At 47.0% G+C, this 12,973-nt stretch overlaps 1 protein-coding gene across 1 annotated transcript; it reads right to left on the bottom strand.

Annotated features, from left to right (window-relative positions):
- Window positions 1-1,719: 1,719 nt before the first annotated feature.
- On the bottom strand, window positions 1,720-3,276 carry Adam30 (ADAM metallopeptidase domain 30). Its single transcript, XM_048447795.2, has 2 exons — window positions 3,153-3,276; window positions 1,720-2,925 (listed from the first exon to the last, which is right to left on the bottom strand). Exons 1-2 carry the CDS (start codon window positions 3,157-3,159, stop codon window positions 1,901-1,903), a joined length of 1,032 nt encoding a protein of 343 aa, XP_048303752.1. The 5' UTR covers window positions 3,160-3,276; the 3' UTR covers window positions 1,720-1,900.
- Window positions 3,277-12,973: the final 9,697 nt, after the last annotated feature.

A 12,973-nucleotide genomic window follows, 5' to 3' on the forward strand; every position in this document is an offset into this window, starting at 1 on the left:
TTTTTGCCTTTGATTAGACTTCGTGGCTAAGGCCCAGCAAACTGGACACGGTACAGGAAGCTATAGAGCTGCCTCAACAGGACAGCAGGAAGACCCAGCCTTGAACAGGATGCAACAACTTGGGATGCTGCAAGTATGGAGGAGGGATGACTTCTCGCTGGACATCGAAGTGGCAATGACTCCTGTGGGAAGTCAGCTTTCCTTTCCCCCCCCCCATGCCAACCCTGTACACAGGGGGAGATTTACAGGCAGAGCACTGAAGGATGCTGGGGCTAAAAGGCATTCTTCACTTTCTCCAGACCTAGGGCCACTCAAAAAGGCCTTCCGGTGAAAGCAAACATATTGTCCTAGTTGACTTTCTATTGCTGTGAGAAAACACCATGACCAAAAGCAACTTGGGAAGGAAAGGGTTTATTTCAGCTTACACTTTACAGTCAGTCCATCATGAAAGGAAGGCAGCAGGAACTCAAGGCAGGAATGACATGGGATGTCTTTCTGTACTCTGTGAATATATGTTGCTCCCATTGGTTAATAATAAAAGCCTTTTGACCAATAGCTAGGCAGAATAGCGCTAGGTGGAACAATCAATCTGAGGACTCAGATGAGGAGGGGGAAGAAGGTGCCAGCAGCCACCCAAGGAGCAACATGCCAGAGCACCAGTGGTGAGCCATAGGCCATGTGGTGATACACAGATTAATAGAAATGGGTTAATTTAAATGTAAGAGCTAGCTAGCAATAAACCTAAGCCACCAGCCAGACATTTATAATTAATATTAAGCCTCAGAATGGTTATTTGGGAACTGGTAGGTGGGAGAGAAACATCGATTACATAGGATCCTGGAGGCAGGAGCTGAAGCAGAGGCCATGGAAGGTGCTGCTTACTGGCTTCCTCCTCATGACTTGTTCAGTTTGCTTTTTATGCCACCTGCCCTGGGTTGGTACCACCCACAATGGGCTGGGTCCTCCACAACAACTATGAATCAAGAAAATGCTCCACAGACTTGCCTGCAGCTCAATCTTAGGGAGCCATTGTCTCAGTTGAGGTTCTTTCCCTTGTCACAGAAGATTTTAGCTTGGGTCAAATTGACAAACACTACCAAAAAATACATGCAGCAAACATTAAATTTTGTTAATGGCCATGCTACCAATACTGTTAAGGGCTGTCATCTTCTATAGCCAGTACAGAATGCAGGTGTCATTACAGTTCAGGATAGTGGGGCCCATTGGAGCTCACCTCAAACACCAAGTCAGAAACCACATGGCAATAGACAGAGCTGTATCCACCAGAGAGACTTGACAGAAAGTCTCACTGAAGGAATCAACCTTTGTCACACGTGTTTGTTTGTTTCATTTATAAAATGTGCTATTTCCATGTATCATACAGCAGGTGCACAGGTGCATGCATCAGGACACAGGTGCATGCAACAGGTACACAGGTGCATGTATCAGGTGTGCGGTACATGTAGTAGGTGCACAGTTGCATGTATCAGGTGTACAGGTGCATGCAGCAGGTGCACAGGTACACGTAGCAGGTGCATATGTGTAGGTGTAGATGCCTAGCCCCGAAGAAGCTGAAAGACACACAGGGGAGAGTTGGGCTCACTTCCCCAGGGATGTTAAGACAGGACTATACCCTGAACCCTGACATGAACTACATTCAGATAGGCCATTAGGAGTCTTTCCAGGTAATCTAACGCTTGATCCCGAACTGAAGGGAAAATGAATCCTAAGGGGGAAAAAATGCACTGATTTGTTTCCGCACAAGAATATCATTTATTTTTGTTGATTTTAAACTCAGGGGAAATTTGCATAAAATCATTCTGGGAAGAGAATGAACAATGTGTGAATAAATGATACGCTTGTTAGAGAACCAAATGTACCAGATGACAGGCTTGCCTGGTTACATTTCTGACCCGACATCCTTTGCTTCTTCGACTGTTTCTTTCTGCTGGCGGTCATAAACCCATTTTTTAATCAGCTGCCTAAGGTACACAACGATCACTGAGATGACGAAGAAAATAATACGCAGCATCATGATATACACAGCTTGAAACGATGCGGGCATTTCCTCTGCCATTGGTCCAGGGGGTCCACTGTCAATGCTCCCGCCAAGTCCTACCTCTTCACAGAACGGGGGCTCCCAGCCATACTTGCAGTGGCAGTTCCTTTTATTGTTGCAAACACCTCGGCTATTGCACTTGCTAGGCAAGCAGTCAAACATGATGGTGGCAGAGTTAACACACTTTCCCTTAATGCACACCTTCTTATGGCCACAGGCGGTGCCATCATTAATCACACCTATGTCAGGTATCCCATGGGCTATTAATTCTCCATGGTAGCCTGTGCCCCAGCATATGAGATTGTCTGCCTTCATATGGGTGATCAATAGAGTAGAGTGATCTGGCAAACTGGGGAGGGCTCTAACGTTGATACACTGTAGCCTGCCACAGACTGCGTTGTCCCGAGTGCACCTATTATATTGACTAATATTAATGCCACAGTTACCATACTGATCGCCCATTGTATTAACTACTTCATAACATTGGTAAGGAGCCTCCCTGGCAGTCGGTCCAAAAATACCCTGGCACTGCATGTACCTGGATCTGCAGTTCTTACTGAAACAAACTCCTCCATATTTACAGGGAGTTCCATCTTGCTTGTAAGTATCCTCCGGACATAAACCTGAGAGCCCGTCACAGTACTCGGCAAGGTCACATTCATTTTCTTCCGGCCTACACACATATCCTGATGGGAGAAAGTTACATTTGTGACAACAAAGCCCGGTGGAACAGTTGACGCCTTCCTTCCATTTGCAGTCTCGCCCACAGCACGGGTCTTTTTGGCATTCTTCTTTGGAACCACAGTCACATTCCTCTGCACCTTCAACAATCTTGTTGCCACATCTCTTAATCACATAACTTCGTCCTGGGATGTCAGATAGACAATATGACATTTTATAGGATGCATGTACGAAATACTGATCGTAACTACAATTACTGAACCCTGTGCGTCCTGTACCCATGATGCAGCTCGTCCTACCTCTGCATTGGCAATACTTCACATCGTGCTCCATACCCACACAGTGGCCCACCTCATGAGCGGTCCAAGTAGCAGACCTGAGGATATTCATACCAACGAAGCTACTTACGGACCCGGCATGGTTCAGCTCACATGCTCGCCCCCAGGACCATGCGACAGCATCCGGAAGACTTCTTCCAAGATATAAATGTGACCAGTCCGCGGGAAGGACACGATGCAATACCACTCTTTTGTACAGTATAAACTGACCTAAAATTTCAGCTAAAGTGGGAAAGAGAGTATTTATTCTGTCACCACCGGACCAAACTTCAAGTCCTTTTAGACAGATCCGCAACCCGACATCCTGAAAGTAGGTGTCCATAATTGCAGTTAGAAGAATAGCATCTTCAACGACTTTAGTAAAATTTCCGCCTAAATGCATAAATCTAGTCCAATCAAAGACCATGACCAATTCCAAGTACTTTTGGTGCTTATAGGATTTATGAAAGCTACTTATCCTAGCCTCTTGCTGGGTGGTTTGCCCATCTGTTTCTTCATCAACCACACCACAGGTCTGATTGCTAAATTCGTCTGTTTTTAGGGCATACACAACGTGTTCAAACGTGGAAGAGGCCCTGAGGGGCTCGATTTGGTAGTAATTGAAGTCTATGTTCAAGATGCCTCGCAGACCTCCCATGCATGTACTCAGGGTAGCGTCAGATTCCTGAAAGCCTTCCACGAAGCCCACGTAATTGCACTCGTTTGGTACGTGTGGGTAATCCTCCATTAGACTGTCCTCCTGAGTGAAGGAGATAACAGGCAGATGTCTCGGCAACAGTAACTTCTTGGGCCGCAGGTGAATGGTATGTTTTTTGCCCTGTATCTGTAAGAGGTACGACAAAGAACTGTTCCCACCCTGCTCCCCTTTCCTAGAGCTTAGCTCTTTGGGAACTGTGATTTCATAGGACTCAAAGCCCCAGTCAGGGTCAAATAGTAGGTCATCGCCCACAGCCTCAAGAAAGAGCATTGTCAGAAGCAGACAGCGGTGTTGGGAGAAGGAGGCCCACACTGACCTCATGATCTGTTTTGTTTCCCTGCTTGGTTTTCCTGGACTCCGGAGGAGCAACGGCAGCCCTGGCGTGTGCCTCAGACTTCCCTGAGACTGACAAAGCCCCGGAGTCCCAAGGGCTTAGCTTCCTTGGCAGGCTCCCCTGGGAAGCCAGGACTCTTGTGGTCTACTTGGTCCAGTTTCCCCAGGCACACTCCTACCCAACGCTCCAGTTCGTTGTTTGTTTTTTCTGAGCGGCTGGGAGAGGGCGGGGGCGGGGGCGGGAATTAAGCTCGTGCTTAAGAATGGAGGCAAAGTCAGGCAATGATGGCCCGCGTGCCTTTAATCCCAGCACTCGGGAGGCAGAGGCAGGGGAATCTCTGTAAATTCTAGGTCAGCCTGGTCTACAAGAGCTAGTTCCAGGCACCAAAGCTACATAGAGAAACCTTGTCTTGAAAAGCAAAAACAAAAAAAAAAAAAAAAAAAAAGAAGGAGGAGGCGAAGGTGCACATGAGCGATAAAGAAAAGAAGAGTATGCCTGAAGTGTGTGTCCTGGGCGCGAGGGATGGAGAGGGATGAACGTAGAGTCGGAAATGGAGAAGGAATACGGAAATAGAAGAAGACAATTTACTATATGGTCTGTCTGCAGAAGACCAGAAGAAATGGGACATTTTCTAGCGCCTCCCCTCGCCTCGCTGATGAATGTGCCCCATTTTCTGCTGGGTCTCTCCAAGAAGCTGAAGGCACATCCCAGTCTCAAAATAGCAGCCCAGATTCTTCATTCCCACCCTCTGGCCCAGATGCAGCCTTTTCGGAGACGCTCAGCACCCAAACCAGAAAGTCTCTGAGGTCCTTTTACCGCTTTTGGTGCACGTCAGGTATTCACACAATGGCGGCGCAGCGCACAGTAAGCACTTCCTGCGGGGAGGAAAGAGGAGAAAGTCCAAGGATGGTCTAAGAAAGGCAAGTGGTGGGTAACGACTGTGGTATGAATTCAAGGTGAGAGGTGATGAAACCACCCTTAAGAAAAACGTCCTCAGTTCAGAGGACAGGCGGACTCAATACTCACGGGCAACCCCAGAGTCACGACATGAGGATCGAAAGCAAGCATTTTCAGTAGACCCAGTGTGAAGCTAGGGAGCTCTCGACAGTCCAGACAAGTCCTCTGAGAGCAGAAGCCATGGCCTTGGGCTGAGAGAGCCCTTACAAGGAGATGAAGGCAGCGGGGCACAGTCCCTGAATGAAAGGGTGAGCATTCAAAAGGATTTTGGACACTTACCAGCCCTTCCTCCTGCATGCCGTACCAGACCATTGGCTGGCTTGGCCTTGAGTAGCCAACCACAACTTCTGTGAGCTCTTATGTACAGTGGTCTGGTCATGACTAGAGTTATGACTCCCCCTCCACCTCTGGCTCTAAGTCCTTTTGCCCTCTCTTCTTGGAAGGCCCCTGAGCCTTGTAGGGTGGCAGTGTGGGGACCTCACAGAGCATGACAGATGACTCTTGTGGCTGAGCATTCAGATACTTGTAGCCTCTGCTCTGCACCAGCAGTGGGGGCTTATTTTATTTTTTTTTTATTTTTTTATTTTCGAGACAGTTTCTCTGTGACTTTGGAGCCTGTCCTAAACTAGCCCTTGTAGACCAGATTGGCCTCGAACTCACAGAGATCTGCCTGCCTCTGCCTCCTGAGTGCTGCGATTAAGGGCAGGTGCCACCACCGCCCAACTGGAAGATGAGATTTCTAAACGTGGTCAAGTCTGTGGGCATCCTTGGAGAACATAACCTGGGCTAGGCCTGATGGCATGTGCTCAGCATAGGGCTCCATGAAACTAGGTGGGGAAAGCAGACAGAGACCAATTCAGAGTCCCCAGGCAACCTAGGATGTGTGGTCAGGCTAGCAGAAGAGGTTTGTGGTGGTCGGCGGAGTGGGCTTGGATATGAGGAAGGACAGGTTGAAGGTGCCCTGAGCAGAGTTTCAGGAACACTGAAATCGGCCCAAGGAAAGTCATGGTAACAGTGCAAACTGGTTCCGGAAATGGCTTGTGATTTAAGCCGGATACTAGGAGGTAGGTATACAAACTAGAGATTAGATAGGTGAGCTGGCAAAACTAGCCAGCCCCTTCAAGAAGATAGGCATGGCAGAAAAGGGATGGGAAGGACTGGTGGGGACTCCACGACAGAAAGGGAGTTGACAGAGGAGAGGATCCTGACCATTTTCATCTGCTAGTGGGAAGCCATGCAGAGGGCCAGCCAGCCCTCAAGGTGAGGGGTGTCCCATTAGCTCCCCCCAGGACCACCCAACAGGAAGCTGAAGACTACTGAGGGAGGTGAGGGAGGTCCAGGTGGCACACACTACTATGAGGTGAGAGGAGGAGAGAGGACCAGGGCAGGGCTCAGTATACTCTGTGAGCTCAGCCACGGGGAGTGAGGAGGTAGTGAAGGGAACCCCAGAAACAGGAAGGTTTTGAAAGACCTGCTGAACATTGTGCGGAATAGAAATAACCCCAACAGATACAGAGCAGTTGACGTAAGCCTACGTCATCATTGCCCAATCACTGGTCCCCACTAGGTTCAAACTATGGTAAGGCCTCAGATCTGTGAGTCTCTCCACCCTTGGGAACTGCAAACATACACTGTCACATCTGACAAGACAGTGGAACTCTTGAGCAACGGGGTCTACTTGGAGGAAGTTGCACCACTTAGGGTGTGCCCTTCTAGGGGATACTGGGACCCTGGCTTCTTCCTCTTTTTGCTTCCTGGCCATGAGGTGAGAGCTTCCATGTGGCATCCTCCTTGCTATGATCTTCTGCCCGAGCATTGACCTAAAAGATAACAGACCAAGTGACCAGGACCCAAAACTGCCAAAGCCGTAAGTCAAAATAAACCCTTCTCTTTATGAGTTGATTATCTCAGGCATTTTCCCACAACAAGGGGCAGAAAGGACTTTGGGGAGGCAAGGCTATGCTCAGTGGTGTGACAGTTTTATAAACACACACATATCTCAAACAGATGTATGTACATGTATTATAGACATGGGTTTATACAAACAAATATTAAATATATGCAGCAATTTATTTGCAGATCATATCTCAATAAAGTAACTATCATTTATTTTTAATCTGCAGTGTCTAATATAATATAAATGGTATTTAAATACAGCGTTGAGGAATAATGACAAAAACGTACCAGTTCAGCTCAGATGCCATCTGCAAACCCAGCTCCCTGCACTGCTTCTCCATTGTATGTCCTGCTCCTAGTAACCTTCCCTTCCCTTTCCATCTCGCATGAGCCACTGCCTTCTCTTGCCCTTCTCCTGAAGCCCCTTTTAGAAAGTGACTTAAATGTAGAAAATAGCATCCGGTGCTCATGTTATTGCAACATTTGCTTTTTCCAGTGAGTAACACAGACTGCAAATAATTTCCTAGATTTACTTCGATGCCCCCAGCAGGTGCGTGGTCTTCTGCAGCATGCATGAGTTACTAACCTGACCCTTTCCCTCCTGTGCCGTAGACACAGGGCTGCCATTCAAAAGCTCTGCATTTATCTTGTTTGAAAATCTTTCTACAATATGCTAGTAAATATGAACAAATATGTAGGCATTTTCAACAATTCATATATGTGTTTGTATAAGAACACGCACATCTTTTCCCCCTTGACACTCTTTCCATTGGGCTGGAATGTAAATGAATTAAAGAAAATAAAAGTGAGGCCGGATGGTGGTGGCGCATGCTTTTAATCCCAGCACTCGGGAGGCAGAGGCAGGCAGATCTCTGTGAGTTCGAGGTCAGCCTAGTCTACAAGAGCTAGTTCCAGGACAGGCTCCAAAGCCACAGAGAAACCCTGTTTTGAAAAACCAAAAAAAAAAAAAAAAAAAAAAAAAGTAAAAGTGTTCCTATTAATGTTATTGACTCACCCTTAAAAATCGTGTTCTTTACAAATGAAGAATCAGCCACACTGTGCATTTGGCTTTTACATAGTAGAGTTAGGAACACCTAACTAGCAGCACATGCCAGTAGATGCACGGGCACCTGAGACCCATTTTCCATACAATATAATAATAGCATATTATCTAAGATTTTCACTAGAAAAAGATATAGATCAATATTTAATTTGCATTCTTAGACTGTTAGTGAGGTTGAGTATGTTTAGTAACTGGAAACAAATCTGCTTTTAATTGTCAAAAATATCAACACTTCAGGGGGTAGGGAGATGGCTCAGTGGGTGAGCCTGCAAGGCTGCAGGCCCTGAGTTTGAATCCCCAGTACCCACGTCGAAAGTGGGGCATGGCTGTGCATTCCTGCAACCCCAGAATTGAGGGCTGGGGACAGGCAGATCCAAGTGCTTGCAGGCCAGCCGGCCTATGGGACATGGTGAGTTTCCCCGTCAGTAAGAGACCCTACCTCAAGGCAGTAAGGGGGCAGGAAAAGAGAAAGACGACTGTCTCCTGTTCTGACCTCTGCTTGTACTCACACACATATACTACACACACACACACACACACACACACACACACACACAGAACCATACACCACACACAGAACCATACACTGCATACATATACCACACAGACACCACACACTCAACCACACCACACCACACACACACACAAACCACACAGACACAACCACATATCACACACACACACACACACAACCACACACACAAAACCATACACTGCACACATATACCACACAGACACCACACACACACAACCACACACACACATACTATGCACACACATTACATACCCAACCACACAACAAACACACATACACAATCCACACACACATACCACACACACAACCACACACACGATTAAAAAAAATAACATTCTGAGAGCCTGGCACTTGGGAAGCCCCTTGAAATAGTGCAGGGAGAGTCTGTGGAACTACTAGAACCGAGAAGGGACATGTCTTATGCCTTAGCCCTGAATCTCTCCAACTCAGTCTACTGATGAAGCTTAGCAGAGTGCCAGCAACAAGAGCAACTATAATGAGCCTTTTAAAAGGATTGATTTCTATGTGTGTGTCTAAGTGTGTGTGAGCATGTGTGTCTGCGCATGCCTATGCACGTGTGGCACTGGATACCCTCTCTCTCTCCACTTACTTCTTTGAAGCTAGGTCTCTCCCTGACCCCCAGGCTGGTGCTTTCTCAGGTAGACCCAAAAGGCTAGCAAGCCCTGAGCTCCTGTCTCCATCCTTTCAGACCTGAGTTACAGGCATCTGCTGGTATGTAGGTGCTGGGATCCAGATCTGAGCCTCATGATTGGGCAGCAAGTGCTCTTAACCACTGAGCCATCTCTCCAGCCACCCCTCCCTGTATTTGAAACAGGGTCTTGCTATGTAGCCCAGAGTAGCCTCGAACTCGTGATCCTCAATGTTCTTTTCAGATTAAGACAGCTCCGAATTCTTGCCCCTTCACAAGTCAGTCACCCCACAGCGATATCTTCACATTCGCTTGTATTCATTCTCTGCAGTGGGGACAAATTCCGGGAGCTTGGGTGGGGTTTGACGATTCTCTCTACCTAAGTGTATATAATCAAAGGGTCTCAATAAGATCACGTCGAGTACAGGGCATGGAGGACAGCTAGACCCCGTGTTTAATCTCACTTGCAGATTTATACTTTCACCACTGAGCATGGCATGTTTTAGATTGTAGTAGATCCTTAACTTTGCAAAGCTCCCTGGAATTCTGTTGTATTTCATCATAATTTTTACATGAAGATGTAATTTTACTGCAGAGATTAAGAGTTTTCTTGATGTGGTGGTATCTATTGATACACTTATTTATTTTTATTTTATGTTTATGGGTGCTTTGTCTACATGTATGTCTATGCACCATGTGCATGTGGCATCCCCGGAGACTGGAAGAGGACAATGGATCCCTTGGAACTGGAGTTTCAGACAGTTGTGAGCCACCCACCATGTGGATGCTGGGATTCGAATCTAGTTCCTCTAGAAGAGTAACTAGTGACCTTAACCACTGAGCCATCTCTCCAACCCTATTGATACACTTCTTAGCAGCCATTCCCTTGCGGGAGAGGGAGTTCCTGGTCATGACGGAATTCTTTAATACCCATTTGTGATGATTACTTTTGTCACCTGGCACAAGCTAGCGAAGAAACCTCAGATTGTCCCGCAGACAAGTTTCTGGGTCATTTTCTTGACCAATGACTGATGTGAGCAGACCCAGCTCACTGTGTGTGTGGTGCCACCCTGGGCAGGTGGTCCTGGGATGTGTAAGAAAGGAAACTGAGCAGGTCACAAAAATTACATCAGTCAGCAGCCACGTCCCCTGCTTCAGTTCCTGCTCCCGGCTTCCTGCCTTGACTTCCCATCCTAAACTGTAATCAGAAATACACCTTTTCCTCCTCAAGTTGCTTTTGGTGACTGTTTTCCCACGGTGACAGAAAGCAAAAACAGAAAACTATTGCAGTTTTGGCTAGGCAACAGTTGATTTAGATTTTTTAAATCTATAAGTAAGATGGATCTCTAATTTTCTTCATTTCATGTTTTCCTTTATGGCACGCGTAGAGGTCCAGGGACAACTTGTAGGAGTTGGTTCTCTTCTCCACCACGGGGGGCCCTGGAATGGAACTCGGGTTGTCAGCGGTGGTGGCGAGCACCTTGGCCTACTGGGCCATTTCATCTTTTTTGTAGGACTTGAAGAATTACCATTACCCACCCAGCTGCTGGACTGACTCCAGGTTGGGCTGTCAATGGCTATGGTAAGGAAACACAGTAGCGGGCCAAGTAAGGCAGTTTCGTCAGGATTATGGACACATGATTCCTTTTGCTTTGTGTTTCCTGCATTGATAACCAGTGACAGGCCAGCAGGGAGGCTATCAAAAATGTGATTAGAGGACAATGTCTGAGGAAGGGCTTACACCAAGAATGTGATTGGAGGACATGACGAGGGCGGGCTTACACCAAGGATGTGATTGGAGGACAATGCCGAGGAAGGGCTTACACCAAGAATGTGATTGGAGGACATGACGAGGGTGGGCTTACACCAAAGATGTGATTGGAGGATATGACTGAGGGTGGGCTTACACCAAGAATGTGATTGGGGAACATGACTGAGGGCGGGCTTACACAAAAAAATGTGATTGGAGGACATGACTGAGGGAGAGTTTACACATTCAGGTCCACTCTCCTCACCGCTCAAGCTTTGGCCTGACTCTGGGCTTGCACTTGGATCAGTCAGTCTCTCAGAGTGGGGTGGGAAAGGGACTGAGATCTGGTTATTAATTCCTTGGTTTCCTCTGAGAGGTGCATAAGGCTCCTTGTGTGCCTTGGCATCTGTGCTGCGCAGCTTCCAGTAACTCCCCTTGACTTCTAGTCCTTTGTACTCGAGTTAATAGGTTTGCTAATGCTACCAGGGGTCTCTGCACTTGACGGTTGTACCTCTAATACTCACGCATGCACACGTTCTTCCTCACTGAGACAAGGTCTTGTGTAAACCTGGCTTGCCTTGAACTCGCTATACAGTCGAGGATGAAATTAAAACCTTGGAATCCTCCTGCCTTCATTTCCTAAGTGCTGGGAATACAGTCATCTGTCTGTTTCATTCCCTTGTAAATAAACTTTAAATTACCCTAATCTGAATGTGTGTGCACTTGAAAGTCGTTTACTATAGTCTGTGCCAAAAGAAACATTGTAGTCTGTTTCTCTCTAACCTTCTCCCTCTACGAGGCAGAGGCAGGCACTAGAGGCACTAAGTAGATCACTAACATCCCACATCCCAGACAGCGTGCCGGTGTTACAAAAGGCTGCCTACTTCATTCTTCAATCTGATGTGAGCCGGTCCAGGTTCTTGGGGTGCCAGGCTATTTGGACGCTTGACTGAGGGGGACAACTCACTTCCTTTCCTCACATGATCACGGACCAGAATCCAGTCCTATCGGCTGGAGCCCTGCACAACTGGAACTCAGTGAGCTCAGTGGGATGTCAGTGTCCTCCGAGGAAGATCCAGTACCACAAAAGTCTGCGAAAGGCAACTCCAGTTCTGAGAAAGCAGCCCGTGTGTCGTCACCCTTAAGTGCTTAATAATTTTCTCCATACTCCAATATAAAACCCGCATGGAGGCCAATGTGTTTTATGTACAATTGTAATACTTATGGAGTAACTGTGAGTGAAGACTTCACACCTATTAAAAGTATCTTAACCAAAGTATCTCCTAAGATTTTTAATCATGTTACTTCAGAAAAAAATCTATTATTATTTATAAACATGAACACATGACTTAGAAGTGTGTGTAAAAGAGAACATGGAAAAAAGCAGGATGGGAGGGTTGCTATGAGACCACCGCCACCACACTGCATCAGCACCAAGAGCGCGTGTGCATGTCTCACTGACTGTCTCTAACAATAAACGCACTTGTTATTATTTTATAACCCTATATGTTATATCCTACACAAAAGTCCGTTCAAACCAACGGTGTTCAGGTAAACCCATCAGTAGGATTTTTTTCTATACCAATTCTCAACTCTTGCTCCAGCAAATACTCTCCACTTGGCTGGAGGCACTTGGTCCACAGCTGTCTGTTGGTCACTATGGTGGGGGTGTGGTCCACAGCTGTCTGTTGGTCACTATGGTGGGGGTGTGGTCCGCAGCTGTCTGTTGGTCACTATGGTGGGGGTGTGGTCCACAGTTGTCTGTTGGTCACTAGGGTGGGGGTGTGGGACAGTGGCTCCGTGTTAAGATGCTTCTGAATGGATGGAAACTTTCCCCTCAGAAGCATTTATTTAAGATCAAACTAGACAAGGAAATCAGAGAACTCCAGCACCAGGCTTTTTAGGATTTGGGAAGAAGAAAATGAAGTCTCTCCCACCAGCTATGACTCTCTGAGGTGATCACTGCAGAACAAGGGCAGAGTCGGAAAAGGGCAGCGTGTGACTCCACTGAGCC

This window comes from Myodes glareolus, chromosome 17 (assembly GCF_982192425.1).
Source record: "Myodes glareolus chromosome 17, mMyoGla1.1, whole genome shotgun sequence".
Classification (NCBI taxonomy): Eukaryota; Metazoa; Chordata; class Mammalia; order Rodentia; family Cricetidae; genus Myodes; species Myodes glareolus.